Source organism: Amblyomma americanum, chromosome 3 (genome assembly GCF_052857255.1).
Source record: "Amblyomma americanum isolate KBUSLIRL-KWMA chromosome 3, ASM5285725v1, whole genome shotgun sequence".
In the NCBI taxonomy this organism is placed as follows: domain Eukaryota; kingdom Metazoa; phylum Arthropoda; class Arachnida; order Ixodida; family Ixodidae; genus Amblyomma; species Amblyomma americanum.
Window position 1 is genome coordinate 120,859,182 of NC_135499.1, and position 21,142 is coordinate 120,880,323.

At 44.0% G+C, this 21,142-nt stretch overlaps 2 protein-coding genes across 2 annotated transcripts in view; one reads left to right on the plus strand and one right to left on the minus strand.

Moving 5' to 3' along the window:
* Positions 1 to 5,241: 5,241 nt before the first annotated feature.
* Positions 5,242 to 21,142, minus strand: part of LOC144123271 (uncharacterized) — an 80,754-nt gene continuing 64,853 nt past the window's right edge. The window contains exons 2-3 of the mRNA XM_077656126.1: positions 8,745 to 8,977; positions 5,242 to 5,375 (exon numbers count right to left, since the gene is read on the minus strand). Coding sequence (XP_077512252.1) covers positions 5,299 to 5,375; positions 8,745 to 8,977 — 310 coding nt within the window. The 3' untranslated portion in view covers positions 5,242 to 5,298. The remainder of the gene's footprint in view (positions 5,376 to 8,744; positions 8,978 to 21,142) is intronic.
* Positions 10,074 to 17,287, plus strand: LOC144123270 (uncharacterized). Its single transcript, XM_077656124.1, has 3 exons — positions 10,074 to 10,304; positions 13,702 to 14,143; positions 16,463 to 17,287. Exons 1-3 carry the CDS (start codon positions 10,265 to 10,267, stop codon positions 16,749 to 16,751), a joined length of 771 nt encoding a protein of 256 aa, XP_077512250.1. The 5' UTR covers positions 10,074 to 10,264; the 3' UTR covers positions 16,752 to 17,287.

Below are 21,142 nucleotides of genomic sequence, written 5' to 3' on the forward strand. Positions count from 1 at the left end.
GACTTGCCCGATTAAGGATCAAAGACCAGCAGCGGACCTACGCCAGACGCACAACGTACGAAGACAGCGCGGAGTACAAGTCAGGAGATTAAGTCTGGGTTTGGACGCCCATTCGCCGCCGTGGATTGAGTGAAAAGCATTTGCGCCTTGCGCCACTATTTCGGCCAGAACAAAGTTTTTGGTAGGCTAGGTGAGCTGGATTATGTAGTCATTCCTGACGCAATGACTGCATCCCAGCGACGTCGCGTACGAACAGAAGTTGTCCATGTCTTCCGTCTAAAGCCCTATTATGCGCGCTAAAGGACGCTGTGTTTCCACACTCCGTGTTTATTTTCGCACGATCCATTTTATTTGTTGCTAGTCGCCTTATTTATAATGCATCGGGTCGATTCTTCTTAAGAGGGGATGAATTCCGCGAGTCTTTGCAGTGTTTGTTCGTTCATTCTTCAAAACTGCCGGCATGCTTCTTTACCGCTTTGTTTGCGATGCAAGACGCGACCACAATTATCTCAATTTATCGCATCCAGGTAGAGCTGATTATACGCTTTTTTAGAATGTTCTAGTAACTTTGCACACTTTATCTCGACAGTTCGCTATCAGCTTTAAATTTCGCACGGCCGACAGCGGCGGGTATTCTGTTCGACACTGCCGAGCACACTTGTTGCTACGCTTCCGCTGAGTGATTCAGTCCATTGCGAGCGCAAGTCAGCCCAAATAAATATTTTTGTTTAGACACCATTTTCGCAGCCTTTTTGTTCTCCAGACTGCAGTCACCACTACGTGACACTATTACAGCATTTCAATTATGTGCTATAGCACTGCTTGATTAGTAAGGAGGTCCGGCATTGTGTACTAACAACGCGGCGCCTACCCGCTCTGGTGTTAGAATTTCTTTTGATCGCGCTTTTATTTGTGCGAAAAATATAGTGCATCACGGACGATTCTAGCGTCCTTTTGGTACCGCCGATGCGAAACTGTGATGAAAAAAAAATGTGAACAGTATAGCGCCTACTCTCTGCTATGTTCGAGTTTCTTTCCATTGCCCCAGTACATATTTTTCATGTCTATAGTTTGTTAGACATATTCATTATCTGCCTATTTTGCCTGCGTAATATCTGCGTGTGTTTTTTCTCAGTATCTTTGAAACACAGAGAACTGCTGCTGCACTGTACACAGAGGGACTGGGGCCTTTGCAATGCCTTCTATGAGTCTAGTGGCTGCCTCTCGAATGCCAAGGAACCAAACAAAATCAAATCATATCAAAACTCGGCGGCTCTGCCGTTAACGCGATCGCCAGCCCAAACAGTAAGGTAAATCAAAGGGACGATCTCTGCTCCGACAAGCAACACGAAGGTAATCGGGCCTCGACTCTACAGGAATGACAGGGCCACCGCTGTTGCAGCCACTTACACCAGGTACCTTATTACAAGGTACCCGCCGAGCCTTATAGGTGCGCCGTGGGCCCCAAATTACTTAAGCATTTTTCAACAGGCTCATTTACGCTCATCGACCTTCAGTGTTTTGTTACGGCGGGAGTCAACGCTGTGTAGTGGATTAATAAATGTGCGGCCTTGATAAGTATTTAAGTACTCGCAGGGTGGTTTCATATATATCATATATGCACTTCAGATTTTCCACTACAGCTTATAGGTTTGGTTTAGCCAGCTAACTTTTCATTCTACCGAGAAATCTCCAGTGTCAGCCGTAAGACCCTGACCCATAATTAATTAATTTATTGGAACGTTATTAAGTTGAATTTTGTGGGTAATTCAATTTATTTTCCACCCGCCATGGCGGGCAGGTGGCATATTTCTGTATGTCCCTCTCTCCACTTTAAGGGGAGAGGAAGGAGAGGGCAAGTGGGAGATCGGAGAGAGGGTAGGAGGAGGCGCTTAGCCTAAGTGCTTGGGAGTCTATGGCGAGAGGAGAGCAATGCACAACTGCAAGGTGGCTGTCACGAAAAGAAACACAGAGGTTGGCTACCGTGGCCGGAGAAGCCCATGAAGAGGGCGGAGGAATGCGCAACCTGAGGGTGGCTCCACGGTAGACTGCTTTCTATATGGTTAAACTAAACCCCTGACAACTTTCCCTTATTTTGGGACTCACCGAGTGGATAAGCTTTCTCTGTTGGCTTCTTTATTCCGCGTGATATACCGGTAAACGCAGCCAAAAGTTCAAACTCATATGAGGCCCAAAGCAAGTATATGTTTCAATAGACAGAAAAGCATTAACTCGTCAGAAGCTCTACGGGTGTGAAATGGCAATAACCTAATCAGGGGTAGTTTATTTGACACCCGCGGATCCCTTTTCAGTGCATTCCAAAATTTAGATTTCTTCCTTGGACCTCCGGTATGACTCGATGATAGACTTGTCCCAGGGCATCATGGATGCAGGATCAGTGATGAATTCTTGCACTTTGAGTAAGGCTCGCTCAACGTACTTCCTCGACGCAACTTTAAGCCTTTCAGTTTCCTCCTCGCTGAAAAGCCGGTTCGTGTATCTGCCAAACACCTCGGCTAAGGGCCCGATAATGGGAGTAAGTACGTAGGCGTCCATCCGTATGGGAATGGTGAAGTTGAGCTGGTAATCTTGAATCTTGAGCGTCTTGTCACTCCTGAAAGAAATGCCAGAATCATCATGCACTATACTCAGTCATGACTGTTTACGAGCTTTCATTTTATGCAACGTCTTAAGTTCGAAGAAAAATAACAAACTGTATACCACAGAAATGTTTTTGTATCCAATAAGGAACATACATCCAGCAGTTCTTCCGCGACTACGCTTCAAGAGATCTGGACATCTTTAATGTCACCGCAGCTACAAGCTAAAAGCAATACTGACAACCTTCGCGGCTCTCACCAGCGCGTACGGTATACATACCACATGACTAAAGATTCGGTACGCTTTTCAGAGATAGCGCTCTCTGCTTTGAAATGTCTACCCATTCCATTTTGCTCATCAGAGAAGGGGGACACTGGTAGGCATGCGAGCACCTGTAGAACAGGGCAACCTGATAAGGCGCAAATGAATGGCCAGTAGCATGGCGCTTTGCATAAAACAATCACGATCTAAACAAGTAAAGGGGTCGTCCTTCGCTTTCTTGAGCAGCATCTCACACCCATTGGCTGTTTGTTTAAATTACACCTGTTCGTTTTCATATCACCGTATCACTCAAGTGTATTCATTAGGGCGCATAAATTAACACACAAGTAACTTCATAATACCTAAATTGAACCCTTCCACAGCATCGCCTGTATGGCTGGGATTTAACTAAATGACAAAATGGGGCATCATCTGTATCCGTGATTTTAATTTAAAACCACATGTTTCAGAACTGGTTCGGTGATCGATTCGGGGATGACAGCAGAAAGCTCGAAGTGCTGCTTGAAATTCTTGTAGAAGCACCGCAGACTGAGCGAGTTGGTGCTCCATGACATCAGTTATTTTCAACAGCGCTAAACAACAGGGCCGGACATTGGAAGAGTCAAACACATACAGCTCTGAACTTACAACTAGTTTATTAGAAGATAGGAAGTCAATTTGCACATGCAAGCATGGGTGCACATGCCCGCTGTGACACACTGATTCTCAGATTACAGAAAGCCACAGCACGGTCATTTCTTTCGCACACAACACTAGAGACGTTTTGTAATACATCAAAAACGCACGCTTTAGCACAACGTCTCTACTTTATTCTGCAAAAGAAATTACCTTGCTACACAAAGCGTAGCATGTAAGGCGGGTACAACACGTGTGAATGTGCTCTTATGTTTGTATGCACCAAATTGACTATATATCTTCTAATAAACGAAATGGAAGTTCAGCGTTATGTTTGTCTCTTCCAATGTCTGATCCTGTTCTCTAGCTCTGTTGAAAATAAATCTTGCCATGAAATTCCTGACAGAGACTGCAAAAAAGGGGGGGTGGAGGGTGGGAAGGTAAAAGGGGCGAGGTCGCCTGTGCTGAGAAATGATGGAGGGGGCAAAGAGGAGCAACATTGTGGCCACTTTTATCCGGACTAGCAAAAAAAGACGTCCTCAGACTTTCGCCACCCCCTCCCTCACCTCAGGCTATCCCTCAGCTGGTGTCTCTTACCCTTTTCTCTCGCTAATACCTCCTTTTCTTTACCTTCCTTTCATAAGCAATTAATGTTGCACCTGTAGAATGGAACTGAGCCGGTTTTGAAACGCGTGCTTTTCATATTAAATCTTAGTTGGAGAAAACGCCCTCTTTCTGCCTGTAACTTTAACTTGTTCCGACTAGCCCGCTGCGAAGGATTACAGAAAGAAGTTGCACACCCTCACAAAGTTTTAGCAAAAGCCCGTGTTGTATGTGTTGTATATCTAAATGCAACATGTTAAGTGCTCCTCTCAGCGTCGCAGCTCGCTTGTTGGTGCGGCAGATCAGCGCATAATGTCGCAGTTAATCGTCCCTATTCTCTAATTACTTTTTAGGGTGCAGTATTTGCTTGATTCAGTCAGAAAGAATTAAAAATCGGCATCCCCTGCCGCGAGAAAGGGCACAATCAAGCATCATACACAGCAGTGGGTATATTCCATCTGTCTTTCTCTGTGTAAGCGCCCCCTCTAAAGAGAAAACAGAGGTTAACTTCTTCGGCGGTAGCTTGTTTTAGGGCAGATGCACCACAACAATCATTCCGTATATGCTGCTTGTTTGACTTTTTGTTGCGCAGCAGACGTTGCAGATTTTCAATTAATTATTACTGAATCAGAAAAAGAGAGATGTTATTAGAGAAACGTAACCATTAAATGTCACATCAAGCGTTAAATTAGCGCAAAAATAAGCAAACAGTGCAGCCGAGGGAAGCAGTTCATATATTGCATTTAGCGATATAAAACTTGATATTATTAGCAATTCGGATGCGTACGATTCAACATTCTGTCATTTCGTGTGAAACGAACTACCTACTCACTCGTGAACTTCCAGTATGAAGTCAGCTTCGTAGACAAAGACGTCTATTCGGACTGTGAACAAGAATGTGCTGGCGTACACCCTGAACCTGACGTTTTCAAAGGTAAGGGCGACGCGCGCCTCTATGCCGCACTCTTCGACGGAGACATAGTTGTCCCCGCCTCTTCGCACAAAAGCTAGTCCATCCACCGTGACGTTGTAGATGCGGTAAGTAAACAGGCCCCAGGTGGTGTCTTCGATGTCGGTGAAGACAACGGGATCCAGACGCGAGGTGAGAACAATGCGTTTGATGCTGTAGCCAAACAAGCCCCACCATGTAGGGTCAGCCCAAGGAACAGGTGGGAAATATTCAGGCCCCAAACCTTCCTAGTGGATTTGGTCTCCGATGAGGTTGACAAGCAGAGATGGTTCGTACTGAGGATCTTCTCGCGGGTGCTTCTCAGCTGAAAATACAAGATCAGGGGTTTCGAAGTATAAAGCATTGTGTAGTTGCGCTGCAGTCTAGAGAGGCCGTCAGTATATGTGGATTCATAGAGGTGAAAGAAAAAAAGGGGAGATGTGTTGCAAAGAAAACATAGACGAAGAGAGTAAACAGCGAAGTAAGGTGATTGTAAAAGTACGTCTTCGAAGTTGGTGCCCCATTGTGTTGAATCACTGTAAAGTTGGTCCTGCTCTTCGAGAACAAGTTAAATGTTAGGAATCGTTGTAAAGGCTGAATTAAAAGCTGAAATAACTGCCTACCATACTTAGACATAACGGCTGATATTGTTAACACGTAGCCCTGGTGGTAATGACAGCGAACTGACATGTAGCCCCTGCTTTAAAAAATTGAGGGCAGCTTGGCTGGTAGTAATTATAATTGATTCTCTTTGGCTTTGACTATTCCGAAGAATATGAAGTATTATCAAAAAGTACTGTAAAATAGCGCTGTGTAAAATGCACTAATTTTCCATACCACTGCAGGAAATACGTTATTAAAATAAGGCTTTTTAGGTCTGTGCAAGGAATTTTTCTGTTACACCATGCAACATTACTGGCACTGATGAATGCCGGAAAATGAATGTTTCGATGAATGTCCTTGTCGGAAGGTGAGGAATACAGAGCGCACAAAGCGAATGCTTGATTTGAAGTGTATGCCGAGAGAGTTACGTTTCTTCACCAAAGCGCCACGGCCGAATAAATTTTAAAGTAGAAAGTTAATTTACTTATCTGACATCAAAATGTGTCAACTCAATATGCTGCGTATTATGGAAAGAATAACGCATGACGTTGTAGTTGCCACGCATCTTTTAAATCCGTTGCCAGAAGCATTGTGCTGCCATCTATCTAGCGTATGCTCAATGGTAACCCAAGAAGTTCCGCCACTACAAAAAGGATGTCACGAAATGCCTCCTGGAACAGACGCTCAATTTTCACAGGCTTTCACGCGAGTACATTAGTGTGCATTTTAGTGTGCAAATTCCAGACCTCACATGAATAACAACGTACCCCGTCCTTTTATTTAAAGCTTCACTCTATACATTGGTCGAATGCGCCGAAATTGAGAATATTTTTTTAATGTACGGACACAAATATGCACAACACGGAGATCACCTGTCCCATTATGCTTGCTTATTGAGTCTTTTTTTTAATTTAACAATGACGAACCTACTCCACTCGTATGTAGGAGATAACCTTGAATGAATGAAGCGGCTTCTAAGGACAATATCCAGAAATTCAATTCAATTTCAATTCAATTCGTTATTTACCAGAATACTGGACGGTCTCCAAGGCTAAAAGTGTGCTGCCTACAACTTGACTGGGGCCCTGGAACCGTTTCTGAAGCTGCTGCAGAAGCTCATTCCTGCAGCAGCTGCATCTTCAACTTGGCGAATGTACCAGTAATTTTTTTCTTCGGTACATGGTCGTTTTTGCAATTCGCGTGCATTTGGTATGTTCTCAGCACAACGCGGAATAAAACTACGGTAGCGCATATTGCAGCCCTGCGCTATAAAACTCTCTTGTACATTTACACTACCACCACCACCACCCTGCGCTATCAACTCGGAACTACAGGAGAGAATTTATTTTGTATGTAAATTATGCTACAGAACAATAATGTCTTCAAGAACAACCCGCTGAGCAAGAAGTGAGGCGTGGAGTAAGTTTTTGTGCGGGCACTTCCATTTCTGCCCCATTTTAGCGCAACACTTAGTGAGAAGCACAAATTTCTGGGCACTTTCGAAGAGATACAATTTTCTAAGTTGCCTGGAGACCACTCTTGCGAAGTCGCGTAAGCGTGCCTTCGCCATTAGTGTAGCTAAGTGAGCGCCCAAAAGCAGGGGATTCTTTGATAATTACAATACTAGTGATGGGAACCACCCTTCTGGAAGGGAGTACTACGTCTTGCCAAAGAGTTCATTTTACGCATGATATTCCTCCTAGAATGACAGCTGATGGCGCCGTAGCTGCTAAAGTAGTTCCTCTGAAGAGGAGGGATCGCATTGGAAGAAAATTGCGCTGTAGTCAAGATTGATGTAGCCGAGGGTCGCTCGCATGATTACTGCCGTTGTAGCGTATGCACTTCAGCGTTGAGCGCCACTTGTGCTATGGACAGTTGCAAACGGAAGAAAAAAAATCCAATTGCTGTCAGTCTACAATGAAGCAATATCTCGGACCTTTCCCGTATTGAGACCGTTAACTGAAAGAAAATATCACTTCTTTAAGTTTTAAACACAAGACATACGGTAATAGAGTTGTGCGGCAGGCTCGGGAAAAACGCGATGTAGAAAGCCTGACATCCATTCAAGCCCCAAAGACGTGAAAGCAAAAATGAATTCTGAGAGTGTTCAGACGCTGATACCGCTGCTATAAGCATGCGCAAAAATCTGTTAACGCCTTTAGTACAGACCACTAAATATCTTTTCTTTAAAAGCTTTTGTAGTGCGAATCACTTGGACTATAATATCTGGCTGAAAGAGAATTGTTAGTTATTGTGTTCTCGAGCTTTTATGTCAGTCAAGTGTAGTGTCGTTTGAAATATCAAAATTCAAATAACTTTTACTCAGCTGTTCCTGCATTCACTGAATCCTTCCATGAGAACATTATAACATAGTAATAAATTTATAATACATGGTGTACGTGATCGCCGAATGATAAGGTGATAGAGAATAATATGCCCAATGATTTAAAGCTATTAACAACCTCAGTTAGCGTCATATTGCACATAAAACTGAAAGTACAATGCCAACCTGGACGTTGTTGTGAAGAAAAACCAAAATATTCCTTAAGTCTCTAAAAAGTTTGCGATACCGTCATTCTGGTTGGACAATTTTACCAAGTTGATTTGGCAGTCACGAGACTTTCGTGGTGACACCTACAAGCAACACCAGTGTGTTTGCACCTTATATATAAGCAATTTTATATCGCATGTGCAGTTCGTGATGATAAACATTGTGCACAATGTTACAAAAACATTTGATAGCTTTTTTCTAGCACTATTGATTATAGTGCTTTAGTAGCACTTATTCCTTATTTGAGCACTTATTTCATTTTATGGCAATAACTTCAGTGCATATAAGAGAAGAACAAAGCAAAGAAGGCAAGAAAGCAAATCTACGAATGGTGCTCTCTTTTCGGTCTTCTTTTTGGTGTTTATTGAGTCCGCTCAGTAATTTTAACAACGCATCGACAGTGCCATATAATGATGATTTTTCTTTCATGCATATTGGCTCTAGCGTGTTGGTCTTTTCAGATTGAATGAGAGGTTTAGAACAATGGTATTTCCCTTGGAACGGATAAAGAAGCAACAGAAATAAAAGACTAATACTAACCTCCAATTGCAGTACCATTAATGGCGTAAAGTTCCAGCATGCCAACAAATTGGTGTGCAAAGTTGTGCACTATTGGACCAAGTGCTTTGCCAACCTTTTCTTTTAACGAACGTTCCGCAAACCACGCCGCTGCGCTGAAAAAGATATTCTTGCTCCCCAGCTGTGAGATGTCGACCTCAGGTTGGCCATTCTCGAAGCCGAATGCTTGAAGAGACAGCTTATTTGGAGCAGGCCTGCGCGTAAGAAGAAACGAGTGTCTACGTTGCGCACAAAAAGGAACACTTATGCCATAGAGGACAATAAATTGTTTAGGTACGAATAAAATTCAGGGTAACAGAATTATGTTATACAATATGTTAGAACATCCATATTGTTCACAATGAGTCTCATTGTGAACAAGGCTCCCGTGGGGGAGCCGAAACGTCATCCCATCTTTTCTTTTGGTCGGCGCCTTCTTCTTTCGTCATTTGCGGTATTCTCGGGGTGCTATTTGCTGATTTGGTTGAGGGAAATGGAAAGTCTTGCAAAGTAATTTATTATAAGGTGTTGAAATCAAATGGCAAAAAATACCGTAAAAGCGAAATTAAAGCTAGAGACCATAACATTAGTACTGAACACTACATCGCAAGTGGCTACTATAAAGACGTTTAAGTGAATGTTATTTATGCAATGAAATAAACATACCTGGGTCATTCCTTTAACCTCCGATATCTCTTAATATAATTTTTCTGATAAATTTCGCCCACTATTAGGAAAACCAAAAAAGATTGGTGACATTTTTTCTTCCCTTTGACCTGCACACAAATTAGAAAGTACTGAACTAGAATGGTGCACCACTACACAGTGTGCTCTTTCGAAGGCAGCTTTTTTGGAAAAACCAAATCAACAATAATGATTTCGGACAAAAAATGATTTACCTCCAAATATTTGCTACAGAAAGGAAATTCTCCTTCCAGTGTAACAGCAGAAAACGACAAAAAAAAATAAAATCAGTTAGAAATATTATTGTGCAGTACTTGCTGAAAAAAATGTGTCTCAACAAGTCCTGAAAATTCATAGGCAGTGTAGGGCCTATCCTGTGCCCTGCCGGGATCATTTAGCACCGTCATATACGAACGCCAACTTGTATACTGTTTCTATTAACAAAACTAGAACGTGCCCTGATTGAAAAAACTTAACCAGCTGAAAAATATGGATGTTCTAACATATTGTATAACATAATTCTGTTACCCTGAATTTTATTCGTACCTAAACAATTTATTGTCCTCAATGGCATAAGTGTTCCTTTTTGTGCGCAACGTAGACACTCGTTTCTTCTTACGCGCAGGCCTGCTCCAAATAAGCTGTCTCTTCAAGCATTCGGCTTCGAGAATGGCCAACCTGAGGTCGACATCTCACAGCTGGGGAGCAAGAATATCTTTTTCAGCGCAGCGGCGTGGTTTGCGGAACGTTCGTTAAAAGAAAAGGTTGGCAAAGCACTTGGTCCAATAGTGCACAACTTTGCACACCAATTTGTTGGCATGCTGGAACTTTACGCCATTAATGGTACTGCAATTGGAGGTTAGTATGTCTTTTATTTCTGTTGCTTCTTTATCCGTTCCAAGGGAAATACCATTGTTCTAAACCTCTCATTCAATCTGAAAAGACCAACACGCTAGAGCCAATATGCATGAAAGAAAAATCATCATTATATGGCACTGTCGATGCGTTGTTAAAATTACTGAGCGGACTCAATAAACACCAAAAAGAAGACCGAAAAGAGAGCACCATTCGTAGATTTGCTTTCTTGCCTTCTTTGCTTTGTTCTTCTCTTATATGCACTGAAGTTATTGCCATAAAATGAAATAAGTGCTCAAATAAGGAATAAGTGCTACTAAAGCACTATAATCAATAGTGCTAGAAAAAAGCTATCAAATGTTTTTGTAACATTGTGCACAATGTTTATCATTACGAACTGTACATGCGATATAAAATTGCTTATATATAAGGTGCAATCTCACTGGTATTGCTTGTAGGTGTCACCACGAAAGTCTCGTGGCTGCCAAATAAACTTGGTAAAATTGTCCAACCAGAGTTACGTTATCGCAATCTTTTTGGAAATTAAGAAATATTTTGATTTTCCTTCACAACAATGTCCAGGTTGCCATTGTACTTTCAGGTTTATGTGCAATATGACGCCAACTGAGGTTTTTAATAGCTTTAAATCATTGGGCATATCATTCTCCATCGCCTTGTCATTGGGCGATCACGTACACCATGTATTATAAATTTCTTCCCATGTTTTAAGGTTCTCATGAAGGATAGTGATAGCAGGAACAGCTGAAGAATAGCTATTTGAATTTTGATATTTCAAACGACACTACACTTGTTTGACTGACATAAAACCTCGAGAACACAAAAACTAACAATTCTCTTTCAGCCAGAGATTATAGCCCAAGTGATTCGCGCTACATAAGGTTTTAAAAAAATATATATTTAGCGGCCTGTACTAAAGGCGTTAACAGATTTTTGCGCATGCTGATAGCGGCGTCATCAGCATCTAAACACTCTCAGAATTCATTTTTTCTTTCACGTCTTTGGGGCTTGAATTGAAGTCAGACTTTCTAAATCGGGGTTTTTCCAAGCCTGCCGCACAACTCTATTACCGCCGTATGCCTTCTGTTTCAAACATTAAAAATTGATATTTCCTTTGAGTGAACGGTCTCAATACGGGAAAGGTCGGAGATATTGCTTCATTTTAGACTGACCAGCAATTGGATCTTTTTTTCTTCCGTTTGCCACTTGGCATAGCACAAGTGGTGCTCAACGCTGAAGTGCATACGCTACAGCGGCAGTAATCATGCGAGCAACCCTCGGCTACCTCAGTCTTCACTGCTACACAAATTTCCTCCAATACGACACAGGTCTCCTCGTCGAAATCCCTCCTCTGCAGAGGAACTACTTTAGCAGCTACGGCACCATCAGCTGTCATCCTAGGAGGAATATCATGCGTAAAATGAACCTTTTGGCAGGACGTAGTACTCCCTTCCTGCAGGATGGTTACCATCACTAGCATTGTAATTATCAAAGAATCTCCTGCTTTTGGGCGCTCACTTAGCTACACTAATGGCGAAGGCACGCTTACGCGAGTTCGCAAGAGTGGTCTCTAGGCAACTTACAAAATTGTATCTCTTCAAAAGTGCCCAGAAATTTGTGCTTCTCACTAGGTGTTGCGCTGAAATGGCGGAAAAAATGGCAGTGCCCGTAAAAAAACCCACTCCACGCCTCAATTCTTGCTCAGCGGGTTGTTCTTGAAGACGCCATTGTTCTGTAGCACAATTTACATACAATAGAAATTCTCTCCTGTAGTTTCGAGTTAATAGCGCAGGGTGGTTGTGGTGGTATAATTGTACAAGAGCGTTTTATAGCGCAGGGCTGCAAAACACGCTATCATAGTTTTATTCCACGCTGTTCTGAGAACATACCGAATGCAGGCGAAGTGCAAAAACGACCATGCACCGAAGAAAAAAACTTACTGGTACATTCGCCAAGTTCAAGGTGCAGCTGCTGCAGAAATGAACTTCTGCAGCAGCTTCAGAAACGGTTGCAGGGCCCCAGTCGAGTTGTAGGCAGCAAACTTTTAGCCCTGGAGACCGTCCAGTATTCTGGTAAATAAAGAATTGAATTGAAATTGAAGTTAATTTCTGGATATTGCCCTTAGAAGCCGCTTTAATCATTCAAGGTTATCTCCTACATACGGGTGGAGTATTTTCGTCATTGTTAAATTAAAAAAAAAGACTCAATGAGCAAGCATAATGGGACAGGCGATCTCCGTGATGTGCATATTTGTGCCCGTACATTAAAAAAATTCTCAATTTCGGTGCATTAGCCCAATGTATAGAGTGCAGGCTTTAAATAAATGAACGGGGTACATTGTTATCTATGTGAGGTCTGGAATTTGCACACTAAAGTTTGCACTAATGTACTCGCGTGAAAGCCTGTGAAAATTAAGTGTCTTTTGCAGGAGGCATTCCGTGACATCATTTTTGTAGTGGTGGAACTTCTAGGGTTACCATTGGGCATACGCTAGATAGATGGCAGCACCATGCCTCTGGCAGCGGATTTAAAAGGTGCGTGGCAACTACAACGTCATGCGTTATTCTTTCCACAATACGCTGCATAATGAGTTGACACATTTTGATGTCAGATAAGTAAATTAACTTTCTACTTTAAAATATATTCGGCCGTGGCGCTTTGGTGAAGTAACTTAACTCTCTCGGCGTACACTTCAAATCAAGCATTCGCTTTGTGCGCTCTGTATTCCTCACCGTCCGGCAAGGGCACTCATCGAAACATTCATTTTCAGGCCTCCATCAATGCCAGTAATGCTGCATGGTGTAACAGAAAAATCTCTTGCACAGACCTAAACATCCTTATTTTAATGACGCATTTCCTGCAGCGGTATGGAAAATTAATGCATTCTACACAGCGCTATTTTACAGTACTTTTTTAATAATACTTCATATTCTTCAGAATTGTCAAAGCCAAAGAGAATCAGTTTTAATTATTACCAGCCAAGCTGCCCCTGATTATTTAAAGCAGGAGCTACATGTCAGTTCACAGTCATTACCACCACCAGGACTACGTGTTAACAATATTAGTCGTTATGTCTAAGTATGGTTGCCAGTTATTTCAGCTTTTAATTCAGCCTTTACAACGATTCAAAACACTTAACTTGTCCTTGAAGAGCAGGACTAACTTTACAGTGATTCAACACGATGGGGCTATCGACTTCGAAAGCGTACTTTTACAATCACCTTACTTTGCTGTTTACTCTCTCCGTCTATGTTTTCTTTGCAACATATCTCCCTTTTTTCTCTTTCCCTCTATAAATCCGCATATACTGACCACCTCTCTGGACTGCAGCGCAACTACACAATGCTTGATACTTCGAAACCACCTGATCTTGTATTTTCAGCTGAGAAGCACCCGCGGGAAGATCCTCAGTACGAACCATCTCTGCTTGTCAACCTCATCGGAGACCAAATCCACCAGGAAGGTTTGGGGCCTGAATATTTCCCACCTGTTCCATGGGCTGACCCTACATGGTGGGGCTTGTTTGCCTACAGCATCAAACGCATTGTCCTCACCTCGCGTCTGGATCCCGTTGTCTTCACCGACATCGAGGACACCACCTGGGGACTGTTTACTTACCGCATCTACAACGTCACGGTGGATGGACTAGCTTTTGTGCGAAGAGGCGGGGACAACTATGTCTCCGTCGAAGAGTGCGGCATAGAGGCGCGCGTCGCCCTTACCTTTGAAAACGTCAGGTTCAGGGTGTACGCCAGCACATTCGTGTTCACAGTCCGAATCGACGTCTGGGTCTACGAAGCTGACTTCACACTGGAAGTTCACGAGTGAGTAGCTAGTTCGTTTCACACGAAATGACAGAATTTTGAATGCGTACGCATCCGAATTTTTAATAATAACAAGTTTTATATCGCTAAATGCAATATGTGAACTGCTTCCCTCGGCTGCACTGTTTGCTTATTTTTGCGCTAAATTAACACTTCATGTGGCATTTAATGGTCACTTTCCTCTAATAACATCTCTCTTTTTCTGATTACGTAATAATTAATAGAAAATCTGCAACGTCTGCTGCGACACAAAATCAAACAAGCAGCATATACGGAATGATTGTTGTGGTGCATCTGCCCTAAAGCAAGCTACCGCCGAAGATGTTAACCTCCGTTTTCTCTTTAGAGGGGGCGCTTACACAAAGAAAGACAGATGGATTATACCCACTGCTGTGTATGATGCTTGATTGTGCGCTTTCTCGCTGCAGGGGATGCCGATTTTTAATTCTTTCTGACTGAATCAAGCAAATACTGCATCCTAAAAAGTAATTAGAGAATAGGGACGATTAACTGCGACATTATGCGCTGATCTGCCGCACCAACAAGCGAGCTGCGACGCTGAGAGGAGCACTTAACATGTTGCATTTAAATATACAACACATACAACACGGGCTTTTGCTAAAACTTTGTGAGGGTGTGCAACTTCTTTCTGTAATCCTTCGCAGCGGGCTAGTCGGAATAAGTTAAAGTTACAGGCAGAAAGAGGGCGTTTTCTCCAACTAAGATTTAATATGAAAAGCACGCGTTTCAAAACCGGCTCAGTTCCATTCTACAGGTGCAACATTAATTGCTTATGAAAGGAAGGTAAAGAAAAGGAGGTATTAGCGAGGGAAAAGGGTAAGAGACACCAGCTGAGGGATAGCCTGAGGTGAGGGAGGGGGTGGCGAAAGTCTGAGGACGTCTTTTTTTGCTAGTCCGGATAAAAGTGGCCACAATGTTGCTCCTCTTTGCCCCCTCCATCATTTCTCAGCACAGGCGACCTCGCCCCTTTTACCTTCCCACCATCCACCCCCAATTTATTGCAACCTCTGTCAGGAATTCCATGGCAAGATTTATTTTCAACAGAGCTAGACAACAGGACCAGACATTGGAAGAGACAAACATAACGCTGAACTAACATTTTGTTTATTAGAAGATAGAAAGTCCATTTGCGCATACAAACATTGGCGCACATCCACACGTGTTGTACCCGCCTTCCATGCTACGCTTTGTGTAGTAAGGTAATTTCTTTTGCAGACAAAAGTAGAGACGTTGTGCTAAAGCATGCGTTTTGGATGTGTTAGCAAAACGTCTCTAGTGTTGTGTGCGAAAGAAATGACCGTGTTTTGGCTTTCTGTAATCTGAGCATCAATGTATCACAGCGCGCATGTGCGCCCATGTTTGCATGTGCAAATTGACTTCCTATCTTCTAATAAACTAGCTGTAAGTTCAGAGCTATGTGTATTTGACTCTTCCAATGTCTGGCCCTGCTGTTTAGCGCTGTTGAAAATAACTGATGTCATGGAGCACCAACTCGCCCAGTCTGCGGTGCTTCTACAAGAATTTCGAGCTGCACTTCGAGCTGTCTGCTGTCATCCCCGAATCGATCACCGAACCAGTTCTGAAACATGTGGTTTTAAATTAAGATCACGGATACAGATGATGCCCCATTTTCTCATTTAGTTAAATCTCAACCATACAGACGATGCTGTGGAAGTGTTCAATTTAGGTATTACGAAGTTACTTGTGTGTTAATGTATGTGCCCTAATGAATACACTTGAGTGATACGGTGATATGAAAACGAACAGGTGTAATTTACACAAGCAGCCAATGGGTGTGAGATGCTGCTCAAGAAAGCAAAATACGACCCCTTTACTTGTTTAGAGCGTGATTGTTTTATCCAAAGCGCCATGCTACTGGCCATTCATTTCCGCCTTATCAGGTTGCCCTGTTCCACAGGTGCTCGCATGCCTACCAGTGTCCTCCTTCTTTGATGAGCAAAATGGAATGGGTAGACGTTTCAAAGCAGAGAGCGCTATCTCTGAAAAGCGCACTGAATCTTTAGTCATGTGATATGTATACGGTACGCACTGGTGAGAGCCGCGAATGTTGTCAGTATTGCATTTAGCTTGTAACTACGGTGACATTAAAGATATCCAGATCTCTTGAAGCGTAGTCGCGGAAGAACTGCGGGATATATGTTCCTTATTGGATACAAAAATAATTTCTGTGGCATACAGTTTGTTATTTTTCTTCGAACTTAAGATGTCCCATAAAATGAAAGCTCGTAAACTCTCATGACTGAGTATTGTGCATGATGATTCTGGCATTTCTTTCAGGAGTGACAAGACGCTCAAGATTCAAGACTACCAGCTCAACTTCACCGTTCCCATACGGATGGACGCCTACGTACTTACTCCCATTATCGGGGCCTTAGCCGAGGTGTTTGGCAGATACACGAACCGGCTTTTCAGCGAGGAGGAAACTGAAAGGCTTAAAGTTGCGTCGAGGAAGTACGTTGAGCGAGCCTTACTCAAAGTGCAAGAATTCGTCACTGATCCTGCATCCATGATGCCCTGGGACAAGTCTATCATCGAATCATACCGGAGGTCCAAGGGAGAAATATAAATTTTGGAATGCACTGAAAAGGGTACCGCGGGTGTCAAATAAACTACCCCTGATTAGGTTATTGCCATTTCACACCCGTAGAGCTTCTGACGAGTTAATGCTTTTCTGTCTATTGAAACATATACTTGCTTTGGGCCTCATATGAGTTTGAACTTTTGGCTGCGTTTACCGGTATATCACGCGGAATAAAGAAGCCAACAGAGAAAGCTTATCCACTCGGTGAGTCCCAAAATAAGAGAAAGTTGTCAGGGGTTTAGTTTAACCATATAGAAAGCAGTCTACCGTGGAGCCACCCTCAGGTTGCGCATTCCTCCGCCCTCTTCATGGGCTTCTCCGGCCACGGTAGCCAACCTCTGGGTTTCTTTTCGTGACAGCCACCTTGCAGTTGTGCATTGCTCTCCTCTCGCCATAGACTCCCAAGCACTTAGGCTAAGCGCCTCCTCCTACCCTCTCTCCGATCTCCCACTTGCCCTCTCCTTCCTCTCCCCTTAAAGTGGAGAGAGGGACATACAGAAATATGCCACCTGCCCGCCATGGCGGGTGGAAAATAAATTGAATTACCCACAAAATTCAACTTAATAACGTTCCAATAAATTAATTAATTATGGGTCAGGGTCTTACGGCTGACACTGGAGATTTCTCGGTAGAATGGAAAGTTAGCTGGCTAAACCAAACCTATAAGCTGTAGTGGAAAATCTGAAGTGCATATATGATATATATGAAACCACCTGCGAGTACTTAAGTACTTATCAAGGCCGCACATTTATTAATCCACTACACAGCGTTTACTCCCGCCGTAACTAAACACTGAAGGTCGATGAGCGTAAATGAGCGTGTAGAAAAATGCTTAAGTAATTTGGGGCCCACGGCGCACCTATAAGGCTCGGCGGGTACCTTGTAATAAGGTACCTGGTGTAAGTGGCTGCAACAGCGGTGGCCCTGTCATTCCTGTAGAGTCGAGGCCCGATTACCTTCGCGTTGCTTGTCGGAGCAGAGATCGTCCCTTTGATTTACCTTACTGTTTGGGCTTGCGATCGCGTTAGCGGCAGAGCCGCCGAGTTTTGATATGATTTGATTTTGTTTGGTTCCTTGGCATTCGAGAGGCAGCCACTAGACTCATAGAACGCATTGCAAAGGCCCCAGTCCCTCTGTGTACAGTGCAGCAGCACTTCTCTGTGTTTCAAAGATACTGAGAAAAAAAACACGCAGATATTACGCAGGCAAACTAGGCAGATAATGAATATGTCTAACAAACTATAGACATGAAAAATATGTACTGGGGCAATGGAAAGAATCTCGAACATAGCAGAGAGCAGGCGCTATACTGTTCACATTTTTTTTTTTCATCACAGTTTTGCATCGGTGGTGCCAAAAGGACGCTAGAATCGTCCGTGATGCACTATATTTTTCGCACAAATAAAAGCGCCATCAAAAGAAATTCTAACACCAGAGCGGGTAGGCGCCGCGTTGTTAGTACACAATGCCGGACCTCCTTACTAATGCTCCTTAATAGGGCTGTGTACAGCAGAAGTTCAAGGCGCCTCCACGATAGCAAACGCGCCGTTCGACGTGTTTGCTTCGGCAACGTAGCAAGACGCTGGGCTGCATAATCTGCCCTTCAAGGGCTATTATTACAGGACTGAAATATGACTGCGCTTACCAGTCGCTACACATCAGTCGTGACGGTGGCTCAGCGGTGACAGCGACACTGCCGACTCATCAGCGCTCGGAGTTCCTTGCCAGACCTGCCGCTTCAGCCCTCAAAACCATCGCACGCTGTGTGCGCTTGAGGTCGCTGAATGCACGCCACACCGCAGTTATTTGCGAGAATTTCGTTGTCATAGTCGGGAACGGGATCCATCGTAACGTCTGTGCAAACGTAAACGAAGCGACGACGGCTGATAGAGGCCTCCTATGTTCGGCCGGCTGTAGTTTTCATCTCGGCTGCTGCTAGGCATCACGAAGTCATCATTTCCGTTTCCGCCGCTTTACGTCACTCTTGTCCTATTTCGTCTTCAAAGAGTCCCGAGTATGAATTTTAGCGGCGAGAAAAAGTCTTTCAGCTTCGAATCCAAATCTCTTAGCAATAAATGCACCTTTCGCTGCCGGGCAAGCGGCAACAAAGCCACAAAAGGCCCAACTATCGGATTTTACTAACAAAAATGAGTGATTGCGTTGTCCTCAGTGTCCCTTTAAATTTGACAAAGCTAACCGACTTATGCATTACTGCTTAATGCCCAGAAGCCATCATCATCTTCTCACAATTAAAAACCATCCTTTTCATCGACACACGAAAACCGGAAGAATTCTTGCCGCGTCAATTGTTAATGGGGATTTAGCCTTCGTTCACAATGGTGTTCGAGCACAAGCAAAGGAGTAAGGAGTTGCCCACACAGTAGGCGACGCATAGCTGCACTCCACTTCTCTCGCCAGCACGTTCACGGCATCGTGGTAGGTGTAGACTACTCACCCCTCATGCCCCCGTCGTTAACGCCCGTTCCAAATGTTCAACACCTTTCTGGGCGCGACATCGTGACGTCTTTTTTTTTTAAATCCGAAGGCAATTTCCACCTGGTGAAAAATACCTCCCAGGTAGCCCGGTTAGGTCACTTTCAGGCTCCGCGGCGCACCGAGCTCGTTCTCGATGTCATAAACATTCTGACAGTTCACCGAGCAATATGTCCGCATGAGAAATGTGGTAGAGTTTTCGCGTAGTTAAACCATGTAGACGTGCGAAAGCATGCGTTTAGAATGGTTTGCTCATGGTTTTGCTTTGCTGCGTCGCCGGCACGTCTGGCGAAGATATTAGACTCAGGATAAGCTCTGATCGAGGTTAAGTTGATCTGATCTGTTCGCACCACATATGGAAGTTGATGACAATGTCGATGAGCACTGCACAGCACGAGAGCGTGTTGCAGTTTAACACGAGGCGTGATTGCTGCGGCCACAGAGTAGTGCTCTCGCAAAGTGGCCAGTGAAGCTGACCGTTCGCACAGCCGAGGATACGAAACCCAGTCAAGGCAATACTTTTCTTTTTGTATGGGCTGTTGCTATGCTAGGTCTTGCCAAGGTCACCCTCTCATTGGCTACAGCTGGCGTAACGTTCCTCCTAACCTACCCTACCTTCCTCCCATTGGCTGCAGCTTGCGCGAGGCTCCTCCGAAATGATCCGAGCTCAACCGAGTTACTCCGATGCTTCACAAAAGATCCTAGGTTGGAACCGTGTTTAGTGCTTTCGCACTAAAACTCAAAACAGCCATTTTTGAGAACACCTAGCTACCTGGACCCGAAAGGCTACAGCGGCTCCTTCCCCCACAAAACCTTCGTGACCGGCTTCGGACGAAACTTCTCCACATGCTGCAGGCCCTGCTCAGCGACTGCAGTGCAACCTTTGACACCCAGCTTTTAAGGGAGCTCTACTTGCAGCGATATCCGCCTTTGTTGCCCATGCCACTGGCGACGGCCCATGAAACGCCTCTTCCGACCTTGGCTGAACACGCGTACATGGTAATAGACAAGGTAACAAGCAACACCTGAGTTGGATAACTATGTCATTTGCTCGCTACCCACCCCCGGCCACTCCGACGGCGCGTGTTTCAATATCTTCGGTGACGTTTCGTCAAGAACCTGCAGAACTGTGCCAAGACATCAGCCATCTTTAAATCCTCGCTTCCATCGTCCTGCGGTCTTCCAGGCAGCGCGGCTCTAGTCCCCGCTACGGTGATGGTTGCCGTCCAACGCGCATCCCCCGTTACAGCTGCTCTCTTTTGCCTTCACGGCGTACCCATGGTCACACAAAGCCTAGTGAGTGCGTTTCTTCGAAGTCATGACGTCGTGACTTCCCCTTTTTGTTATATCTTCTTTTGATGCCGCTCTGAGCCTGAGCTGTCAGAACTCTAATCTTACTTGTTCTTCAAATAAACCTCAGTCGTAAGTGTGCGCTCGTCCCGTCTTGTCTTCACTTCTGATTGTCTTTTTTTGCGCGACCTATCTTTCCATGGCCATGAAATAACTTTCTTAACAACGTATCCTGCTGAACACAAAGCCTTGTCCCGGCGTGCCGCACTGCTGGTACCACCGCCTTTTTCGGCCCGTCGCGGTGTGTTGCACATGACCCTTGCTCTGGCAGGGAAGAACGATGAGGGATCACTAAAGGCAACTAACTCTGCATGTGAAACAATAATCGTGCGAAGCATGGATTTGTAATTATTTTGCTTGCTTCTGATCCGGAAGAATGTGTGATAATGTTGCTTCCTTTATTCATAACCTTTTACTGCTAGCATATGGCGTAAAGAAAATGACGAGGGCGGAACAATTGCGTAGTCTTTGTGGTGCATACAAAGCCGCAGTTATGTCGCACACGTTTTATCAAAGGCATCAAAAAGAGTCAT